General features: G+C 38.9%; 1 protein-coding gene across 1 annotated transcript in view; it reads left to right on the top strand.

The window, feature by feature from the left end:
- Positions 1–18,184, top strand: part of SRMS (src-related kinase lacking C-terminal regulatory tyrosine and N-terminal myristylation sites) — a 29,642-nt gene extending 11,458 nt beyond the window's left edge. The window contains exons 2-8 of the mRNA XM_074210469.1: positions 7,552–7,673; positions 9,300–9,466; positions 10,669–10,810; positions 11,966–12,124; positions 14,474–14,655; positions 15,696–15,852; positions 16,917–18,184. Of these exons, the coding sequence (XP_074066570.1) occupies positions 7,552–7,673; positions 9,300–9,466; positions 10,669–10,810; positions 11,966–12,124; positions 14,474–14,655; positions 15,696–15,852; positions 16,917–17,110 (1,123 nt within the window). The 3' untranslated portion in view covers positions 17,111–18,184. The remainder of the gene's footprint in view (positions 1–7,551; positions 7,674–9,299; positions 9,467–10,668; positions 10,811–11,965; positions 12,125–14,473; positions 14,656–15,695; positions 15,853–16,916) is intronic.
- The last annotated feature ends 3,108 nt before the right edge of the window (positions 18,185–21,292 follow it).

The raw sequence follows: 21,292 nt of genomic DNA, 5'->3' as shown, positions 1-21,292 counted from the left end.
AGTCTAATTTCTTCAAATTTCTTTTTCTTCTTTTATTATTAAAGCTAACATTTCTAATATAATATTGAATAATAATGATGATAATGGGCATCTTTATTTCATCCCTGATCTTATTGGGGAAGGTTTTTAGCTTATCCCCATTAAAGATGATGCTTGCTTGATGGTTTTAGAGAGATATTACTTATAATTTTGAGGAAAGCTCCATTTATTCTTATATTCTCTAATGTTTTTAATAGATATGGATGTTGCATTTGTCAAAAGTTTTTCTGTATCTATTGAGCTAATCATTTAATTTATATTGGTTTTGTTATTGATAAGGTTAATTATGCTGTTTTTCTAATATTAGCAGTCCTGTATTCTTAGTGTAAATCCCACCCAATGATAGTGTATTGTCCTCGTGATAAATTGCTGTCATCCCTTTGCTAATATCTTATTTAAAAATTTTTGCATCAATAGTCATTAGGGAAATTAGACTATAATTTTCTTTCTTGATTTGGCTCTTTCTTATTTAGCTATCAGCATCCCATTCGTGTCATAAAAGGGATTTGATAGAATGCCTTTGCCTGTTTTTCTTAGGTTATATAGTATTGGAATGAATTCTTTAAACATTTGGTAAAATTTGCTTGTAAATCCATCTGGCCTTGGACAGTTTTTCTTAGGGAGTTCATTGCTGACTTGTTCAATTTCTTTTTCTAAAATAGGGTTATTTTATTTCCTTTTCTGTTAATCTGGACAATTTATATTTTTGTAAGTATTCATCCATTTCACTTAGATTGTCAGATTTTTTTCCCTTATATTTGGGCAAATAGCTCCTAATTATTGCTTTAATTTCCTTTCCATTGGTGGTGAATTCACCTTTTTCTGACTTTTCTTACCTGACCTCCACTTCAGGGTGTGCTAGAGTCAGTTCCAAATAGCTGAGAGTTTATTATCACATTTTCAGTGTGAGAATTTATACCTCTGACATAATAAAAAAACTATAAATCAGGTCTTGATTTGTTGGTTTGTTGATTTCTAGTCTTAAAGTGTGGGAGAAAATGTTAAAAATGCCCATTTGTCATAAAAGTGTGCAGTGCATATATTTTTTCTTCTGGAGAACCAGTAAACATTTTCCAGTAGATAATTAATTCTTCTAGGCTGATGATAACCCAGAACTTTCATTTTCACATGCATAACAGTGGTCATGGAATTCTATCCAAAAGATTATCAGCTAAGTACGTGCAACTTTTTTTTAAGAAACAATTTTATTTTGAGTTTTACAATTTTCCCCCCTAATCTTGCTTCCCTCCCCCCACCCTCCACAGAAGGTAGTCTGTTAGTCTTTATATTGTTTCCATTGTATACATTGATCTAAGTTGAATGTAATGAGAGAGAAATCATATTCTTAAGGAAAAAAATAAAGTATAAGAGATAACAAAATTACATAATAAGATTTTTTAAAAATCAAAGGTAATATTCTTTGGTCTTTGTTCAAATTTCACAATTCCTTCTCTGGATACAGCTGGTATTCTCCATTGCAGATATCCCAAAATTGTACCTGATTGTTGTACTGATGGAATGAACAGGTCCATTAAGGTTGCTCATCACCGCCATGTTGATGTTAGGGTGTACAATGTTTTTCTGGTTCTGCTCATCTTACTCAGCATCAGTTCATGCAAATCCTTTCAGGCTTCCCTGAATTTCCATCCCTACTAGTTTCTAATAGCACAATAGTGTTCCATCACATACATATTCCACAATTTGTTAAGCCATTCCCCAATTGAAGGACATTCATTTAATTTCCAATTCTTTGCCACTACCAACAGGGCTGCTATGAATACTTCTGTACAAGTAATGTTTTTACCCTTTTTCATAATCTCTTCAGGGTACAGACCCAGTAGTGGTATTGCTGGATCAAAGGGTATACACATTTTTGTTGCCCTTTGGCCATAATTCCAAATTGCTCTCCAGAAAGGTTGGATGAGTTCACAGCTCCACCAACAATGTATTAGTGTCCCAGATTTCCCAATCCCTTCCAACATTGACCATTGTCCTTTCTGGTCATAATGGACAGTCTGAGAGATGTGAGCTGGTACCTAAGAGATCTTTTAATTTGCATTTCCCTAATAAGTAGTGATTTAGAGTAATTTTCCATATGACCATGGATTGCTTTGATTTCCTCATCTATAAATTGCTTTTGCATATCCTTTGACCATTTGTCAAGTGGGGAATGGCTTTATTTTGAAAATCTGACTCAGTTCTCTGTATATTTTAGAAATGAGTCCTTTGTCAGAAATACTAGTTGTAAAAATTGTTTCCCAATTTACTACATTTCTTTTGATCTTGGTTACAGTGGTTTTGACTGTGCAAAGGCTTTTTAATGTAATCAAAATTATCTAGTTTTTTTTAATGATGTTCTCCATCTCTTCCTTGGTCATAATCTGCTTCCCTTTCCATAAATCTGACAGGTATAGTACTCCTTGATCTTCTAGTTTGCTTATAATATTGTTTTTTATGTCTAAATCCTGTATCCTGTGCAACTTTTCTTGAAGGGATCACTGATTAGTCCCATTTCCTGGAAACTTATTCCGTTTTCTCTATAGTCTCAGGATTCTATCTCTAAACATCAATGAGTACATGATGGAGAAGATACTTTTTCAGGATGGAAGTGTTGGGGATATTTTTACACTAAAAAAGACAGAAAAATTCTCAGTCTAGTCCAGGGACCAGGAGAGTTCTAATACATAATGGAAACTGTAACCTATGCTCTATCTTAGAGTGTACTTAAAATAAGGGGAAAACAAAGAGGGGGTAATTATGTTATATATCATTTGCTTAAAGAAATAAGGATGTGAAAAAGTTTCAGTTCAATACAACACAAATTCCCCCTTGTGTAACACTAGATATACAAAGACAAAATTGACATAGTTCATGTCCTCAAAGAGCTTACATTTGTTCATACCCTCTGCTCAATAATCTTCATTATGTATAAGCAACTTCCCTACAAGGCCTTTTCCTGATCTTCAAAGTCTTTTATAGTCAGGATCCTTGCTAATTGCTTCATGGAGGATGTAATGCTTGAATTAGGACTTGAAGAGAATGAATTTAGTGTGGAGGAGGATGTATTTCAGGCATGTTGGATAGCTCATAGTAAGGATTCAAATATGTAGGAGAGATCAGGATAAGATCAGAAAAGGTATGATAGTCAGTTTACCTGGGAATGAAGAGTAATAGTATGAAATAAGACTTAAATGATAAGCTGAAGTTTAATTGTGGAGAACATTGAAAGCTTGACTAAGTTTATATATATATATATATATATATATATATTTTAATAGGCAATGAAAAGTTATTGAAGATGTTTGAGTAGCTGAGTGACATGGTCCAGTTTGTGTAATTATTTTGATAGCTTGTGGAGGAAGATAGAAGAGAGAGAGATGAGAACTATGGAGACCAGTAAGAAATCTATTACAGTGATTTAGAAGGGAGAGGATGAAGAGATTAAACTAGGGTTGTGATGGTAAAGAAAGGAAGGACTGAATATAGGCACTCTTGGAGAGAGATAGCCAATGGAACTTGGCAACTGATTGATTAAACACAGAAAATGAGGGAGAGGGGAGAATCCCAGATAACTGAGGTTTTGCACTGAAGTGACTGAGGATGGTGTCTGCATCAACATAAATGAAGATGTTAGGAGGAAGAACAGGTTTAAGGGTAATATCATAATTTCAGTTTTGTATATATTGAATTTAAGAGGCATTAAGTGCAGATGCCTAACAGGCACTTGGAGATGTAGAATCAGAACTCAGAGGAAAGAGATCATCAGGCTTGGATACATACATCTGGTAATCAGGTGTACAGAACTGATAATTGAAGCAGCTGGAGTAGATGAAATTGTCCAAGAAAATATTGTAGATAGAAAAGGGGAGAAAGATGAAGGTAGAGGGTTGTGTATATGTATGAATGTGTTTGTGTGTGTGTGAATTCTCATATTTAGGAATGGAAGGAGGAAGGAGAATGTAAAATGAAGATTTGAATGAGGAAGAAGCAGAAGAGTTTCAAAGAAAACAAGGGAGGAGGCTGTATCAAGAAGGAAGGGCTAGTCAGTCCTGCAGAGAGGTCAAAGAGGATGAAGACCTTGGTGAGGAGCTGGGAACCAGATTGCAGGATGAAGGAGTGAGTGGACTGTGAGGAAGTGGAGGCAGAATGATTAGTCTGAGCTTAGTAGAAGTTTAGCAGGGAAAAGGACAAGAAATTTTTTCTTTCTCTTTTTAGAAACGAGATTTTGGTCGTTTTATCTAGCTCACAGGTTGCTACCATTGAGCACAGAACATGTATATGAGAGTTTAAATTAGAGAGAAAGAATGATCAGTGAAATGATTTCTTTGTAACCTGTCTTTGGTTACACTCAAGGATAGCATTGGGGGGAGGCTGGGCAGGGAAGAAGGGGAATGTGCTTCTGAACAGATTTGGACCAGATCCCTGTTTCAAGGACTGTATGGCAGAAGGCAGGTATATTTGCTTTGTTTCTCTACAGCAGGCATACCTGCAGACATCATTACTGTCAGGGCAACTAGTGGATAGAGCACTGGCCCTGGAGTCAGGAGGACCTGAGTTCAAATCCGGCCTCGGACGGGCAGGTCACTTAACTCCATTGCCTTGCCAAAAAAGCAAAAAAAATCAAGACATCATTACTGTCCCTTTTGCATGAAATTCATGGTCTGCTTCATGTCATTGCCCCCTTTTTCCTCTCTTAAGTTTCAATATAATTCAAATTGATTAAGTGCTTTACTATGCCCATACACTGTATTAGACCTTAGGGATACAAAAATAAAAATAAAAGTCCCTATCCTCAAGGAACTTACATTCTACTCAGACCAATCAACATGTTTATGTATAAGCAAATTCAAAATACATGTAAAGTGGACCCCAAGGTTAAGTACCCCTCGAAAATGAAAAGTAATTTTGGGACAGAGGTGCAGGGGTTGAAAGAGCAACCAGCTGGCAATCAGAAAAGGCATCAGATGCCAGGAGGGTAGCATTTGAGTTGAGCTTCAAGATTGGTTAAGGATCCTAATAGGGGGAGATGGTGAGGATGAATAGTTTTAGGTATAAAGAACTAGCTGTACAGAAGCCAGGCGTGGGCTATGGAATGTTATGTATGAGGAAGAGCAGTAGGTAAGTTTTACTGTAATAATAAAACATGTATTGGGGAATAATGCGAAAAAAATGGGCTGTATTCAGATTGTGAAGGCTAAGTGCCAAAGAAATATATTTTTATTTTAGAGGCAAAAGAACACTACTTCAGCAGGGGATTGGCATGTTAGACTTGGACTTATGATTTGGTAGCTGTGGGGGATAGATTAGAAGGAAGGGATTAGGAACAGGGAGACTAATTAGAAGGTTATTGGAATAGGGAAGAGGTAGGTAATAAGGGCTGAACTAGGGTGTTGGCTGTGTGAGAAGAAAGAAGGGGAAGACAGATGCTAGAGATGTGGAAGTAGAATAAATAAGACTCTGAGGGGCAATGAAAGTGAAGTGTAATTAAGAACGGCTCTGGGGTTGTGAGCCTGAGGGAGCAGAGGGTAGGTGGTTGTCTTGATAGAAATAGAAAAGTTATGCTTTAGGGAAATAATAATGAATTACATTTTGGACATGGGACTGGCATTCTGGGCCAGTGGATGGAATTGACATAAAGTTGGTGTTTGGTGCATACTTACTGAATTGAGAAAGATTAGGATTTCCATTAGAAAAAATGAGGAAGCTGGAAGATTTTACGCCTTCATGAAAAGAAGTGGGACTCCCCTTGCCCATTATGTTAAATACCCAGAACAGGGAAGAGCAGGAATACCTTTATCTTTCTGGGAAGTTGAGTCAGAGGGTGTTTTCGCTCAAGGTTCATATGAGAGTGGAATAGATCTGACACATGGGTGAACCAGAGGAGAAAGAACTTTTTCATGCTCATTACAAGAAAGTACTCCTTTCTGGGCACCAGGCCAACCACAGCAGGCCTCACCTGATGACTCAGGCTGATTGGATACAAGTAGCAGCTGGTATCATTAGAAGATTGGACTCAAGGAATCTGATTGGCACAATGCCTAGTTGGGGGGAGGGGAGACAACCTTGTATGTACAAGGCCAGGTTGTTAGGGCCCAAATCCATAAACACTGGGAACAATGAGTCCATTGCCATATTTCTGCTAACATTGGACTCTTTCTAGAAATCTGCTAAGATTAGTTCTCCTTACTCTCCCTTCCCAGGGCCCTAGCCTCTTTTTCTTTTTTTTTAATTAAATTAAAATTTTTTGGCCTCTTTTTTTACTTATCCAAATCCTATCTAATTATCATTCAGAGTTCAAATATCACCTTCATTTTGAAGCTTTCCCAAGTACCCAGCCTATATCTATTTCTCTCTCCTATTAACCACTAGAACATTTAGAATCTATACCACAGAATAGGTACTTGTATGTGAGTCTTGTGACCCTATAATAAATATGAACTCCCTAAGGGCAAGGTCCTGCCTTTTCATCTCCATAGGACTCAACACAGGACTGGGTACACAATGAGGCTCAATGAAAAGGTATTGAATTATATTGCTACTTCCTAGTGGGGAGCTGCCTAAGTAATAGTAACTTCTAGAAATGGTTCTGAGTTGCTGCTGGACATGAGACTCCATGGACCATTACAGAGGAGTTTCTTTAGGCTTTTACTGAACTGAGTCCTGGTGTTGGACTATTTATGTGTTTCTGAGGGGTTCTTACCCTTTCTTTTTGGTTTGGTTGCCTAGGTAGTCCAATGAAGCTATGGACTCCTGAGAATAGTATTTTTATATACATAAAATAAAATTCTTAGGATTAGAATGGATACCAATTATATCTTTTCTCATGTGTGGACCCCAAGGTTAAGTACTCCTGTAAAAGAAGGGGAGATCTGACACCTTAGATTACTCCAGTGGAGTGGGCTACTCTACATAGGCAGACCTATGTAGATATCCTATTGAACTAGATATCCTGTTTTGAGGGGGGTGAGGAATTGCTACTGATAGAATTAGTAAAAGGAAAGAATTGACATTCCTCACTCCAATCCTACCTCTTTGCCCTTCCTAGAGGCCAGGCTTGACTCAAGCTGGTCTGGAAATCTAGATTCTTACATAGTGTGCAAAGGAAACACTGCAATGATCCAGGACTAACTCACATAGAAGTAGTTACCTTTATCTCCATAATCTGAACAGCTACCCAGGATTTATTGACATGCATGGTAGGAAATTTGCCAATTTCTGGGCTGGTTAATGCCCTTAGAAAATTAGGGAAATACATCTTTATAGTCATCCCGGCCCCCTTTGCCTCTCAAGTCTCTGGATAAGTTACCTTGTCTTTTTTAGGGAGAGAAGGATCCAAACTAGCCTAGCCTAGCCTGCATGGCAGAAACCTTGATAAAAATAACTCCTTCCATATTCCTGGAGGATAAAAGAGATGGGCAGAGTGGTAGTGATGGTGAAGGTAATGGGGATGAGGAAGACGACCTGCTTTGATATGGTTTGTAAAGTGATTCATCTGCCTGTGTTGTTTTACAGGTGGTATTTTGATAGAATCAGTAGGAGTGAGGCCCAACAACTTCTGCTCTCCTCCTCCAACCAGCATGGAGCCTTTCTGGTTCGACCCAGTGAGAGTTGTCGAGGTTACTATTCACTGTCAGGTAATGTCTTCCTGTTCCTTGTGTTCTTTGACCCACCATTCTGTCTTGGGAGGGTTTGAAGCAGTAATGTGCTGATAAATGTTTAAAAGCCAGTACCTCTGATACCCTTTTAAGTTTAACCTGTATTATAAGCAATTTCTTCATCACTTCCTCAAACCTAGGCAATAAACAAAACAATAAATCAAGTCCTGATCTGTAGCTTTTGCTAATTTCTGTGATATAAAAGAAACATTGAAAAGTGGGAGGATCTAGAACTGGTAGGAGTTTGCCCTCCGACTTTGAGATTATCCCCTGACAGTGTAGATCTTGGTGGGTTGTCTGGAGGGACTCTGAGCTTTTGAAATAGTCAAGAACTCTTATGTAACAGCACAGAAGAGCAGAGTAGAAATCTACTGGGACAGAACCAAAATGATTCTATCCTTACTATTTTTGGCCTTTTGTCCCTGGTGATAGCCATCTGTGATTGAAACAGTGTTTTGAAATCATAGAAGGATTTACAAGTTGTTATTGGGTGAATGAATGGTATATAGTTTCCTTGCACAAAAAAGGTTAAAAATAACATAAGGGAAAGAGGCTCATACAGTGTAATCCAGTGAAAAGAACCCTGAACCCTAGAATTCACCCACTGACAAATTCTCTCCTATTCTGGGTACTTTAATTAACCCATGTAAAAAGGGATTAACATTAATTTACCTCCTAGATATTATAAAATACAATGAGAGATATGGATTATACATCTATAAACATATATAGATTATACAATCATGTTCAACCTATTTCCATATTAGTCATGTTGTGAAAGAAGACTCAGAACTAAGGGGAAAAACCCAATGGGAAAAGAAAAATATATAAGTTTTAAAAAGTGAAAATAGGATGCTTTGGTTTACATTCAGACTCCATAATTTTTCTCTGGATGTGAATGGCATTTTTCCATCACAAGTCTTTTAGAATTGTTCTTGGTCACTGAACTACCTAGAGGAATTGTTCATTATAGGTGATCATCAAGCAGTGTTGCTGTTAATGTGTACAATGTTCTCCTGGTTCTGTTTATTTCACTAAGGATCAGTTCATGCAAGTCTTCCAGGCTTTTCTGAAGTCTACTAGAAGAGCTAAATTCAATTTGGTAGATATTTATTGAATTCAACAAGCAGTTATTAAGTGTCTACTTTGTGTCAGATAATCTGCTAGGTTCTAGGTTCTAGAGATACAAAACAAAACAAAAAAGTTAGTCCTTGTCCCCAAGAAGTTATATCATTACATTATTGGCAAGGTGAAGGTAGTGATACACATAAAAATAAAATGCAATATATATACATATATATGTACATATAAGCTCAGTCAATATCTAATTCCTTTATACAGTCCTATATTCTATAGATCTGGATGGCCGGGGAATAGGAAACAAAATCATTGTTTTTATATATCTAACTTTGGTTTTTATGTTCCCTTCTCTCATTTTTTCCCGTCACCCTCTTTGCTTTCCTTCTTGATCTCTCTTTTCTTTCCTTATCCCTTTCCCTAATAATCTTCTTCCCTATTTTTCCTCTCCATCCATTTTCCCTCTCTTTCTCATTTGCTTCCTCCCCTTCCATCTTCTTCTATTCTTCCCTATCATTTTTCCCACAGTTCGCACACAAGCCAAGGTCTGCCACTACCGAATTGCCAAAGCCCCAGAGGGTGGATTGTATATTCAGAAAGGTCTGGTCTTTCCCAGCCTGGAGGAGCTCCTTACCTACTACAAAACCAACTGGGAGATTATCCAGACACCCCTGTTGCAGCCCTGCGTACAGGAGGTGGGATCCTTTCCTTTCTCCTTTTTCCCCATCCTCTTCCTCTCTCTTCTCTCCTCACCTCCCTTCCTCCTCTTTACTTACCTTTCATTTCTCCCCCCTTTTTAACCCTCTTTCCACTTCCATGAGAAAGTACTTGAAAAGCATCTATGAAAAAAATAGTTTTTACCAATCCCACTTCTATGTGCTCACTCTTGTGTTAACCTCTGGCTAGGTGTGGGGAAGGGAGAAAGACCAGGGTCAAAGAACTGGTATCAGCCCTTGGGAATTTTACCCTAGGATCAATTGAATATGAGGCCATGTCAGCTCTATGAAGCATTTATAGCTGATAGGGCTACTCCTGAACTATTTTGAATTGGGACTACTGATGGGGATGGAGAACGGCTTTCCTCTGTGGGACTTAGGTCATAGAATGTGCAACATCAGGATTTACTGAGAAATGGGTTCCACTGCCTATCAGATAACCTGACAGAGGAAATCTGTGGGTGTGAGGGCCTGTTGGACTGAGCTCAGGGCTAAGAAACAATAAATCACAATTTATCTAGGATTACCTGCTCTCCCGCTCTGATACAGGAGGAAAATGATAAAATTCCTTCATGTCTCATCAGCTATTAAATAGAAATAATAACACTTCTACCACCCATCAGGTAATAATTAGTGTTTGTAAAGGGCTGATGGAGGGACATACATACCTTGAAAAGTGCTACTTAATTGTCCCCTGTGTAATTATTTGGGGCTCCCTGGATATCCTGCTTTCAGGCCAAGTATGAGGAGAACTTTTCTAAGATGAGATTTTTAGCTTTTCCTCCTTGGTCATTAGCAGAAACCAAGCTTGAAATCTAGAGAGGGTTTGGTTTCAGCTTTTAGGGATAGTGAGTGCTAGCACATCCTGACTTCCTCTGAAAGAGCCAGAAAGACCTGTTACAAGGTAACTTTCCATACTGCAGGTCTGCTTCCTCCTGGGAGGGGACCAAGGAGCTTCCCCTGAACTACACCTTGAATCCACTGACATCCTTTCTTTCCTGTTCAGTAGCTGTGTTTGGGTATGGGAGGAGGAAGTCTATGTCTTCTTTGTAAGAAATTGAAGTTTTTTAAGGCACTTCTATGGGAAAAAGTAAATAGGCACATTCCATGTTAACTCTCTCCAGGTCTATTTATTTCTCCTCTTCTTCCTGGCTCATCTCATGTCTTTTTTCATCCCTCAGCGACCTCTGGAGAGGGATGAATGGGAACGGCCCCGGTCTGAGTTTGTCCTTCGAAGAAAGCTGGGAGAAGGCTATTTTGGAGAGGTGTGGGAAGGTTTATGGCTGAATAAGATTCCAGTGGCCATAAAGATCATAAAATCTGGTATGTTTAAGGAGGGATGAGCATCCAGGGCCTGGGATTTTCTTTACTCTCCCATTTTGTATCTCATGTTGATATAATAATGAAATAATTAGGGCATGATCAGTCTAGGATTGGATACTGTGGTCAGGAGAAGATCAGAGTGGGATGAGACTCATAAGCTCAGACTTCCCCAAATCCTAGACTCTCAAGAATTGGAAGGCATCTCAAAGGTAATATAGTCTATCTCACCCTACAACATCCCTTAGAAGTAGTCATCTAGCTTTTGATGGAAGACCCTATAGTGATAGTGAACTCACTACCTCCCAATGCAGCATATTTTATTTTTTGACAGCTCAATAAAAAGGAAATCTTTCTTTACATTGAGTTTAAATTTATCTGTGGCACTCTAGCATTTAACAGAACAAGATTCTTCCTCAGTGGTTTTTGAAATATTTGAAGATGACTATCATATCTCCCTGAGATATCTTTTCTCTAGGCTAAGATTTTCAGTAGATTCAGAAATGGCAAGGTCTCTAGTCCCTTTACTCTCCTTGACTTCCTCCTATGATATATTTTAACTTGTGTGACACATAAAACAGAATTCTGTCTAGATGTAGTTTGAACAGGGAAGCAATTACTACCCTTTTGTTGACACTGCCTTCATTAGTACAGTATAAGATGTTTTGATCTTTTTTGATGGACACATTTTGAACTTGCAGATCTTTTTCCATAAAACCCTTTCTAGTTAGACCTCCTCTCCCCATTTGCACAATTAACTTTTTGAACCCAAAGGTGAGGTTTTCCTTTCATGTTTATTTAACTTCATCTCATTAGGATTTGGTCTCTTGTTTTGACCTGTATTTATTGACATTTGTTAAATGTGCTAACTCCCCCAGATTTTTGTCATTTGAAAATTTGATTGAAAGGCATGCATAGCGAACTAGTCAAAAGTAATAGAAAGTCAAATGCATGAAAATGCAAGTCTCCTCACCTCTTATGATAATCCCCTGGACAAGGTCTGAAAGTCTACTGCTCCTTCTTTGTTCGGGTCTCCACTATCCCTAAGAGGCCAGAAGGGCTGTGATTGGGGAGAAGGTCAAGCTTGGGTGATGGAGGTGGCCATCAGTGCCCTTTCTTTCATGGCCTTCATGGGCCATGCTTCTTGTTTTCTTGCAGCTGACATGAAGCTTGATGACTTCACCAAGGAGATTCAGAACCTAAAGAATCTAAAACATGAGAAGCTGATCAGGTTGCATGCAGTCTGTTCTATCGGGGAGCCTGTATACATTGTGACAGAGCTCATGAGAAAAGGGAACCTCCAGAACTTCCTTAGCAGTGAGTACTCCCTTCTCCCCACTTCCTCTGTCAGCCTGCTGTCCACTGTAGAGGAAGACCCCAAATCCACACAGATGATGATCAGTTGGGTGCTAGTTCCCTTATTCATTTCTCCCCACAGTCCTTCCCAGTCAGTATCCTTTTCTGAGTCCTCTTTTGGCCTCTCTCTTAGGTTTTATTCTTTGTGTCTCTTATGGTCCCTCCATTTTATGACCTACTCATCCCCCCTAGATGCCTTTCCCTCTCAGCTCATCTCATAACTCCCTGTATTTCAGCAAATACCCCCTTCCCTTTTAAAGAAGAGATTGTTATATGTAGTCAGAGGCCTCTTCTTAGTTTGTGGGACAGACAGGAGAATAATGTTGTACAGTTCTGGAGGTCTCATTAGATAAGGTGAAAGATGTAGAGAACAATCTAGGTTAGAGTGAGATGTGATGGGTGACCCAGAGACAAATGCTACTGTGGGCCATGGGTGAGGTCACAGGCTTGCTGAGCCCAAATTGTTCCCTTGGAGTTATATGGATGGTTCTTAGTCCCTTTGGGGCTTTGCCATTGACCTGGGCAAATAATCTGGTGCATCCATGGGCATGAAGGATGAAGCTTCTTTCCTGACTCAGCCTTAACCTTGACCCTGATACCACTGGGAAACTGATCCCAGATGCCCATTAGTTCTATTGCAAGGTTACAAAGTATAAACCAATGATAATAATGATGACTAAGATAACAGTAATAACCTCTCAGCCTCTGTTTCCCCACCTGTATAATGGGATTAATGATACAGATTTACTTTCCAGAGGAGCTATGGGGCTTAATTAAGAAACATACTGAGCTCTTTGAAGATAAAAAGTCCTTTCTGATTACATAGATAATAATTACACATTTTAGGAAGGAAAATGATGTCCATTTGACAACTTCTGTTCCCACCAGGGCAGAGCTAGCTCTTGATTTACTTGCTTCAATATGTTACTATTGGGATGAGATCTAGTTTGGGTGATATTCCTGTGAACTTTTTAGCTCCCACCATGTATGACATCCCTTTGATTCCAAGGGTATCTTGAGTTTCTCAGTTTCCCAACCCTATCCTGGGATTAGGGACCTGAATGGAAGGGAGGTGCCTGGGTGTGAGTAAGCAGTCTTTGGAGAATGCCAGAGATCCTCAGTCACCTGAGAAAAATCCTGACCTAGAAAACCCAGTTTCCTTTCTTTACCTGAATGAATCAGCCTTCCTGAAATGCCAAGGGGGAAAAGAATGAGTTTTGTAAATCATCTCAGTACCATAGCTGTGCTCTCCAGGGGATCTGAGCTACAACTTTACTGTGGAAAAGTTTTAGAACACAAGAACAAATGACATCCTTTTTTTTTCCCTTTGGCTCACAGATTTCCTAGAGCCTTTTCTACTCCCCTTTTCTTAACCTCCTCAGCATTCTCCCTCTTCTCTGTTCTACCTGCCCCAGCTTAAAAACTCTTTCTTATATTCTCTATTCCACTTGCATCTCCTCTCCTCATTGTCCCTTTCTCTACTGTGTTCTGTCCATCTATCCCCCTCCCTCCACATCCTTCTCTTCCTGCTGTTTCCCCCTCTAATCCTCTGTTCTATCCCTCTGGAACTTCTATTGTTCCATCATCCTCTCTATCCTTTTCCCATTTCTCTTCCCCCATCTTTATTCCTTAAATCTTTCCCCTCTTTCTCTTCCTCATGAGCCTCCTCTCCATCTCCCTCCTATCCTTCCATGTCATCCTGACTCATCATTTCATTCTCCCCACCATCTCCCCATCTTCCATCTCCCTTTCTTCCAAAACCTTCCCTCCTCATTTCCCCCAGATTCTCTCTTCTTCTATATTCTCTCTCCTCCCGTTCTTTTCTTCCCTTTTTCAAGATTGTTTCTTTGTACCTCCTCTCATATCCTTGCCTCTCTATCCTTCTCTTTCTCTCTCTTTGTTAGTTTCTCTTCATCTCTTCTATTACATTCTCTTCCCCTTCCCTTGCATTCTCTCCCCTTCAGTTTGGAATTCAGGCTTCATTCGTAAAAGCAGACAGCATCATCTTTCGAACAATATTCCCTTACGTGGTGCTTCTATGAAGGAAAGCCTTGTAACAGGCACTTGAAATGTCCAAAGTTTTCTCCTCCTCTCAGTTCCCTCCTTGGAAAATTAACCCATTCTGGTGTTGACTTGGGGAGGGGGACTATATTTATGCATGAAAGCACATATACCCATATAGCCTTACAACATTAGACCCTGGCTACCTATGGTGGATAATTGGCAGATATCACAGTCTAGGGATTTCCAGCTCTAGGGAGCTTCATTGGCTCAGGGTCATGACTTTGAATTTCTCTACTGGTGCTTTAGGTCCAGAAGGGAAGGCCCTCAGCATCATCCACCTCATGAGCATTGCCTGCCAGGTGGCTGAGGGCATGACCTACCTGGAGGAGAGGCACATTGTGCACCGGGATCTAGCTGCTCGAAACATCCTTGTGGGAGATGACCTCACCTGCAAAATTGCAGATTTTGGCCTAGCCAGGCTACTAAAGGTCAGACCAAGGCCTCTTGTTTTACTCCTTTTGTTTCCTTCCAATATATCCTTGGATAGGTTATTGCTATCTGTATCCCTTTAGTTCCTGCCTTCTGTAGAAATAGTTCCTTCTCCATCATATATGATTTATAGAAATGTCCTTAAATTGAGATTCAGAAGTCATAGTTAGAATCTTGAGTTTGCCTCCTAGTTTTTATGTGACTTATTCTAACTTTGCATTTTACAGAAATGAAAAGTAAGGTTCATAGAACTTTAGAATTGCCTAAGATTTCACAGATAGTGAGTAATAGAGCTAATATTACCACTAGTATCTGGAATTTTATGGGACATGAGCAAGATACCACATTTTGGAGACCCATTTTCCCTTTTACATCAAATAATGGGATTGGGCTAGATAACCTAGTGCAGTAAATTCCTTTCCAGGTCTGACTTCCTGAAACTCTTGAATGAATGTTAAACTTAGGGTGGATTTTCCTTGCCTCAAGTAATCTTCTGCCTTGCCAACCTACCAACACTCACTCAAGCCTTTACTCAGGAAATTGAAATGACCTGTAGTGACAATCAAAATGAAATATCATTAAAGAAGCCAATATGACATAATATTGTACATTCTTTTTTTTAAGGGTTTTTTGTTTGTTTTGCAAGGCAGTGGGGTTAAATGGCTTGCCCAAGGCCACACAGCTAGGTAATTATTAAGTATTTGAGGCCATATTTGAACTCAGGTACTCCTGACTCCAGGGCCAGTGCTCTATCCACAGCACCACCTAGCTACCCCAATATTGTGCATTCTTAAAACATATGGCAAAAGTGGTTATTGGTTTATCTGTGCCTTTATTTTGTTTCCATTACTATGAATAATTGGTTACAAAATCCAAGTTCCAACAGATTGGCAGCCCCAGAATCAATTGAAATGTGGGATGGATTGATGATGTCTTTGTTGTTCCTTCCTTTTCAAGGTTCCTAGGTTGAGGTGGAACTGGGGATGTATTTTGGTTCCTCTTATCCCGAGAATGACTCATTTTTCAGTTGCTTTTTTAGGATGATATTTATTCCACAAAAAGCAGCACCAAAATCCCTGTAAAGTGGACAGCACCAGAAGCAGCCAATTATAGAATCTATTCACAGAAGTCAGATGTTTGGTCCTATGGGATCCTGCTTTTTGAGGTGTTCACATATGGACAGTGTCCCTATGAAGGTATGGTCCCAAACTGATTCTCTTTTCCCTTTCCTTTGAACTCCAGTGTTACTGTGGAAATCAAACCTGAATTTTCAAAGGTTCCTTTGAAGTCAATATCTGCCATGTCCTTTAGGCATGTGTTAGGCTTTGTAGAAGATTTCCAAGGAAGGAAGAAACATTGGTGCTGTCCCTTGGGAGTTCCTAGTCTGAGGCAGAGTCTTGTCTCAGAGACTCTTTGTGATCTGAGCAGTCAAGACTTTCTTCTTTGTGGAGTCCTTAGCATGATAGAAAAAAGGCCCTTGTCTTTAGGAGTTTCAGTTGATGAGGGTACAGGTAACTTGCTACTGCAGGATCCCCCAGCCTGATGAGGAAGAGAAGAAAAATGGAAATCCTGCTTCTGACACTTTCTGCTTTTGAAGAATTCCTTAACTTTGTAAATGTTTTGATTTCTCAGTTGTAAAATGGAGTTGCATTAGATGATCTTTGAGGTTTCTTCCAGCTCTTAGCTCTATAGTCTTATGATCAAATTAGAAAATTTGTAAATATATATCATCTTCACAAGCTCAAAACTGTCTTCTTCAGTATGACTTCCAGGCTTGTGTTAGGAATTAGATGGGGAAGGAGAGTTGTAGGGAGTTCTGAGGCAGGAGAAATAGTCTTGATTCAGACAGTGTCTGATCTAAACAAACAGTTAAGACTTTCTTCCTTGATGGAAAAAAAATGGTTTCCACCTTCAGAAGTCCCAGTTTAATGGAAATAGAAAGGAAACAGGCTCAGAAAAATGAAATTAGACACAGTGAATTAGATATAGTATCTGACCAAATGAGTCAATTTAGTAAGCCATTCAGTCAATGAAGCTTAATACCCTGGAGACAAATCCATTGGTTGATGAAATGAAATTGCATTTTTTTGAAAGACATTTTGTTTTGGAACACTGAGTAATGAATATGTTTGGTTAGGGAAATCTTCCTGGAAGAAGGGGAAATCTATAGCTAGGCTGTTTTCCTCTTGAGGAAGTGCATGGATTCCTTGTATCTTGACCTTCCTTCTTTTCCTAACCCCATGTATGTTGTTTCTTCCAGGAATGACCAATCAGGAGACCATTCAGCAGATCTCCAGAGGTTACAGACTTCCTCGTCCATCCAGTTGTTCCCCTGAAGTCTATGTGCTCATGTTGGAGTGCTGGAAAAGCAATGCTGAGGAGAGACCTGCTTTCTCTGTGCTCAAGGAGAAACTCAACGTCATCTACAGACGTCTCCATCATACCTTCACATGACCTAGGCCCTATTGCCTTCCCCTGTATTCTCTCCCCATCTTCCTGCCCCAAAAGCTGTACATATCTCCAACCCAATCCCTGGAATTGGGAACAGAGTTGCTGGTGTCTTCCTGATGCCCTTTCATGGGGAGGCAGGGGGCATCAGGAGAATGCCTGTAAGAGCTCCTAAGGGCTGTGACCAGGAGACTTATTGAGCCTGAATACCCCTCAGCTTATCAAACTCCTCAGAGAATCTCAGAATTGGAAGGATCTTTAGAGGTTATATAGAGCAACCTATACCCAAAAGAAAACTTACTACCTCCTAGCACAGCCCCTTCCATTTCCCTCTTTATCTTCCCTCAATCTCTTCCTCATTCTTTCTCCTATAGGAGGACTGAATTTGGAGGAAATGAACCTTTGTTACTGCTAGTCTCTCAGGAAAATATTTAATGTAAATACTGTACAGAGGACATCTAAATGTCATGAAAGATAATAACCTGGAATAGTATGTCTATAGAATTCATTTAGTTGTCTGTTGATGTTTATGTATCTTCATTCCATTAATGTTTATTAAAAGAAAATTTTTTTGTTCAGACCTTCCACTCAATGAGGGAAAACTCAGGAAAAAGAGAATTAAAAGGAGTTTATTAAAAATATGTCAGACTAGTGTAACATCAATGGGGCTGATCTTCAGAGAGCAGCAGGGGATTCAAGATGGAGCTTTAGTAACCAGACAAGGATAATTCAGATAGGTCCTCATTAGCAAAAGGGAATGGGTCAGTGAATCTCAGCTCCTCCCCAATTGCTTGTATATGCTGTTTAACAGATGGAAGATAACCCATGACAGGCAAGGGGTGTCCTGATAAATGATTGATAGCAAGTAATACAAAAGTTGCAAACTGGATGATGCCTCCCCTAACACTGATATACAAGCTGAATTGGGAACAATGGGTCATTGAGTCAGCCTAAGTTTAAATAGGTTCATTCAACAGATACTTAGTGAGTATCTAATATGTCCAAGACTATGCTAAGGACTTCAAGGAATATAAATGTGAATAAGACATGGCCTCTGCTTTGAAGGAGGAACAAGAGAATTAAGATATAAGATACATGTATATATATATATATATATATATATATATATATATATATATACACATATATGTATATATATATATATAAATATAAATAACATTCAAATCAACAAGCATTTGATAACTGACTACAGAAATTGTTGTGTGAATACAAGGAAAAGCAACCAAAATAACCTAAATAAAACTCAAAATTCAGTCTCTACTCTCACAATCTAATGGGAGAGTCAACATATACACACAAAAAAGATATAAACAGGTAAATTGGAGATAACAGAGGGAAATTAGCATTAGGGAAATTGTCTTTTCCCAATTTCTTTTCCCAAGAAAATGAGACTTTAACTGAGACTTTAAGGGTGCCACGAAGGCAGGTGATAAGAGAGAAGAGTTCCTTGAATAGCAGACATAGAGGTGAGATGGAGTGTCAGTAATGATAGTAATAATGGTGATATCTAATATTTACATGGTAGTTTCCAAGGGACTGCAAAGACTCCCTAAGCCAATCTCTATTTCCTCTAGAACTCACTTGATAAGCAGTCATCCAACCTTTTCACAAAGGTTCCCTATTAGATCTGAGAGGAAGAGAATAATTTCCACCTGAGGCATCCTATTCCAATTTTGAATAGTTCTAATTGTTAGGAAGTTTTCCTCATATCAAACCTAAATTCTGCCACGTCTGTCCATTTTTTTAGTTCTGGCCTCTAGTACCAAATTGAATGTCTCTTGTGAAAGAAAGAAAAGCTAGCTTTTATAAGGGCATAAAATCAAGAACTTTTGCCCTCCTGGTTGTCCTCTCCAGGTCAATTTCTACCTAGAACTGAATAAAATACTCTAACTCTGGTCTGGACAGAACAGGGTCCATGAAATTATATCTTAATTACTGGAAACATTGATGTCAATAGACCCCAAGGTCCCATAAGATTTTTGGCTAGCATTTCACACTGTTGACATATTGAAGTAAGGTATACAAAATACTATTTTATTCTCAGTTTCCTCATCTATGAAATGGGAGTTGAACTAGTGGTCCTCAAGCTTTTTTTTTTTTTTTTTTTTTTTTTTTTTTAGTTTTTGCAAGGCAATGGGGTTAAGTGGCTTGCCCAGGGCCACACAGCTAGGCAATTATTAAGTATCTGAGGTCAAATTTGAACTCAGGTACTCCTGACTCCAGGGCTGGTGCTTTATCCACTGTGCCACCTAGCCGCCCCTCTTGTCTTTTCATCTCAAGATCCCTTTACATCTTTAAAAATTATTGTCTACTCAAAAGCTTTAGTTTATGTGGGTTATATCTATTGATACTTATGCACAAGAAATGTGAGCATCATAAATTCTGTGAGAAAATCTTGGGGATAGGGAATCCTAGACCATACTTTGAGAATCTTCGAATTAGATGATTGCTAAGGTTTCTTCTGGCATGATGTAAGTTATATAATTATAGACAGGGGTTCAGGAAGAGTGATCATGTATAGAACGCATGTAAGGATGCTTAAAAATTTCTACATAGACCAAAGACCATAGACACTTAACATGTGCTCCCAGATATTATCCAAGGAAACTTCATTTGGCCAGAGTTCTCTGCACTTTTCCTGGTTTATCACTGAAGACACTTTCTCTGTAGAGCTGACAGTTGAGTTTTTCTGAGACTTGAAGTGGAAAGAGCTCTGAATATACACAGGAGGACCAAATTCAATATCTTCTTCGGCTACTTAATGACCAGGGTGACTGGGAAAATCACAACCTGTCTGGGTTCCAGTTTCTTCATCTATTAAAAGACTAAATGATCTCTGAGGCTCTTTCCCGCTCTCACTCCTATGATTTGAAGCTTGAGCTAAGTAAAACACTGTATAAAAGAGCCTGAAATTAAACAGCAGAGAGCAGGGATGTAGAAGGACTTGGGCTGGATCCTGAAGAAAGCTGAAACTAAGATGAGGAAGGGGGTGGGGGAAGAACACTTTCAGATACCAGAAACAGGCTTACAAATTTGCCAGTTTCAATCATCTGGCAAAGAGGATTATCTTATAGGAATGCTTTTTATTTAGAGGTTCTCAAGTTTTTTGTCTTGGAGACCTTTGGCAATCTGGTATAGCTTTTAGACCCTCTCTTGAAGTCATATTTTTAAATGTAAAAAATAAAACATGAGAAGCAAGTTAAAAAAAATTTACGGAAGAATGCAGAAAGGAAACCAATTTAATCAAATCCATTGACCTGAGATTAAGAACCTGGAGTTTAAAACATATCAAGTGTGGAATATCAGTTCATTAAAAAAATAATCAGGTTTTCAATTTTTACAAGAGATCTAGAATTTTTTTTTGCAAGGCAAATGGGGTTAAGTGGCTTGCCCAAGGCCACACAGCTAGGTAATTATTAAGTGTTTGAAATCGGATTTGAACCCAGGGACTCCTGACTCCAGGGCTGGTACTTTATCCACTGTGCCACCTAACCACCCCGAGATCTAGAATTTTTAGGTTTTTTCCTAAGAAATGAGAATGGTTTCACTCTGATTTGTTAGGATGAGAGAGAATCTTCTTTCAGACACAGACCTGACCTCTTCAGCCACTGTGTCTGGGCACATGTAGATTTTTTTCCCTGATCACAGATTATCTTCAACTCCTTGGCAGACACTCAGGGGCACTCTTCACAAGAGATCCATATAATTGAAGTTAAACAAATACTTTTGACTATAGTATCAAATTGGAATCAAAGTATTGGGTAAGATAATATTGTAGATGGGTAAAGATTATTAATATTGTGAAGAGAATTCAGAAGACCTATGTTCAAATTTTATATCCTTTGCAGGGTTATACCTGAACCTCAAGATTCTCATTTGTAAAGTGAAAGCTTTTTTGACTTCTATGATGCTAAGAAAACTGAGGCCAAAATTTAGATTCCAATTCCATCAAGAGGCATTTTTGACATGTCATCCTCCTACCCCAAATAAGAAGATTGAAATCTGGTTAAACAGAAGAATTTCCCAAATGAATGTTTAGCAATGTCACTTTGAGAGACTAAGGGATAGCTCAGTATTTGGCAAGTTCCTATCATGTGTGTGTGTGTGTGTGTGTGTGTGTGTGTGTGTGTGTGTGTTTCTGGTGGAAAGGATGAACAATTCTGGTCC

The sequence above is a fragment of the Macrotis lagotis genome, chromosome 1, assembly GCF_037893015.1.
Source record: "Macrotis lagotis isolate mMagLag1 chromosome 1, bilby.v1.9.chrom.fasta, whole genome shotgun sequence".
Taxonomy (NCBI): domain Eukaryota; kingdom Metazoa; phylum Chordata; class Mammalia; order Peramelemorphia; family Peramelidae; genus Macrotis; species Macrotis lagotis.
Note: the sequence above shows the minus strand (reverse complement) of the source record. Positions and strands in the feature narration are given on the sequence as shown.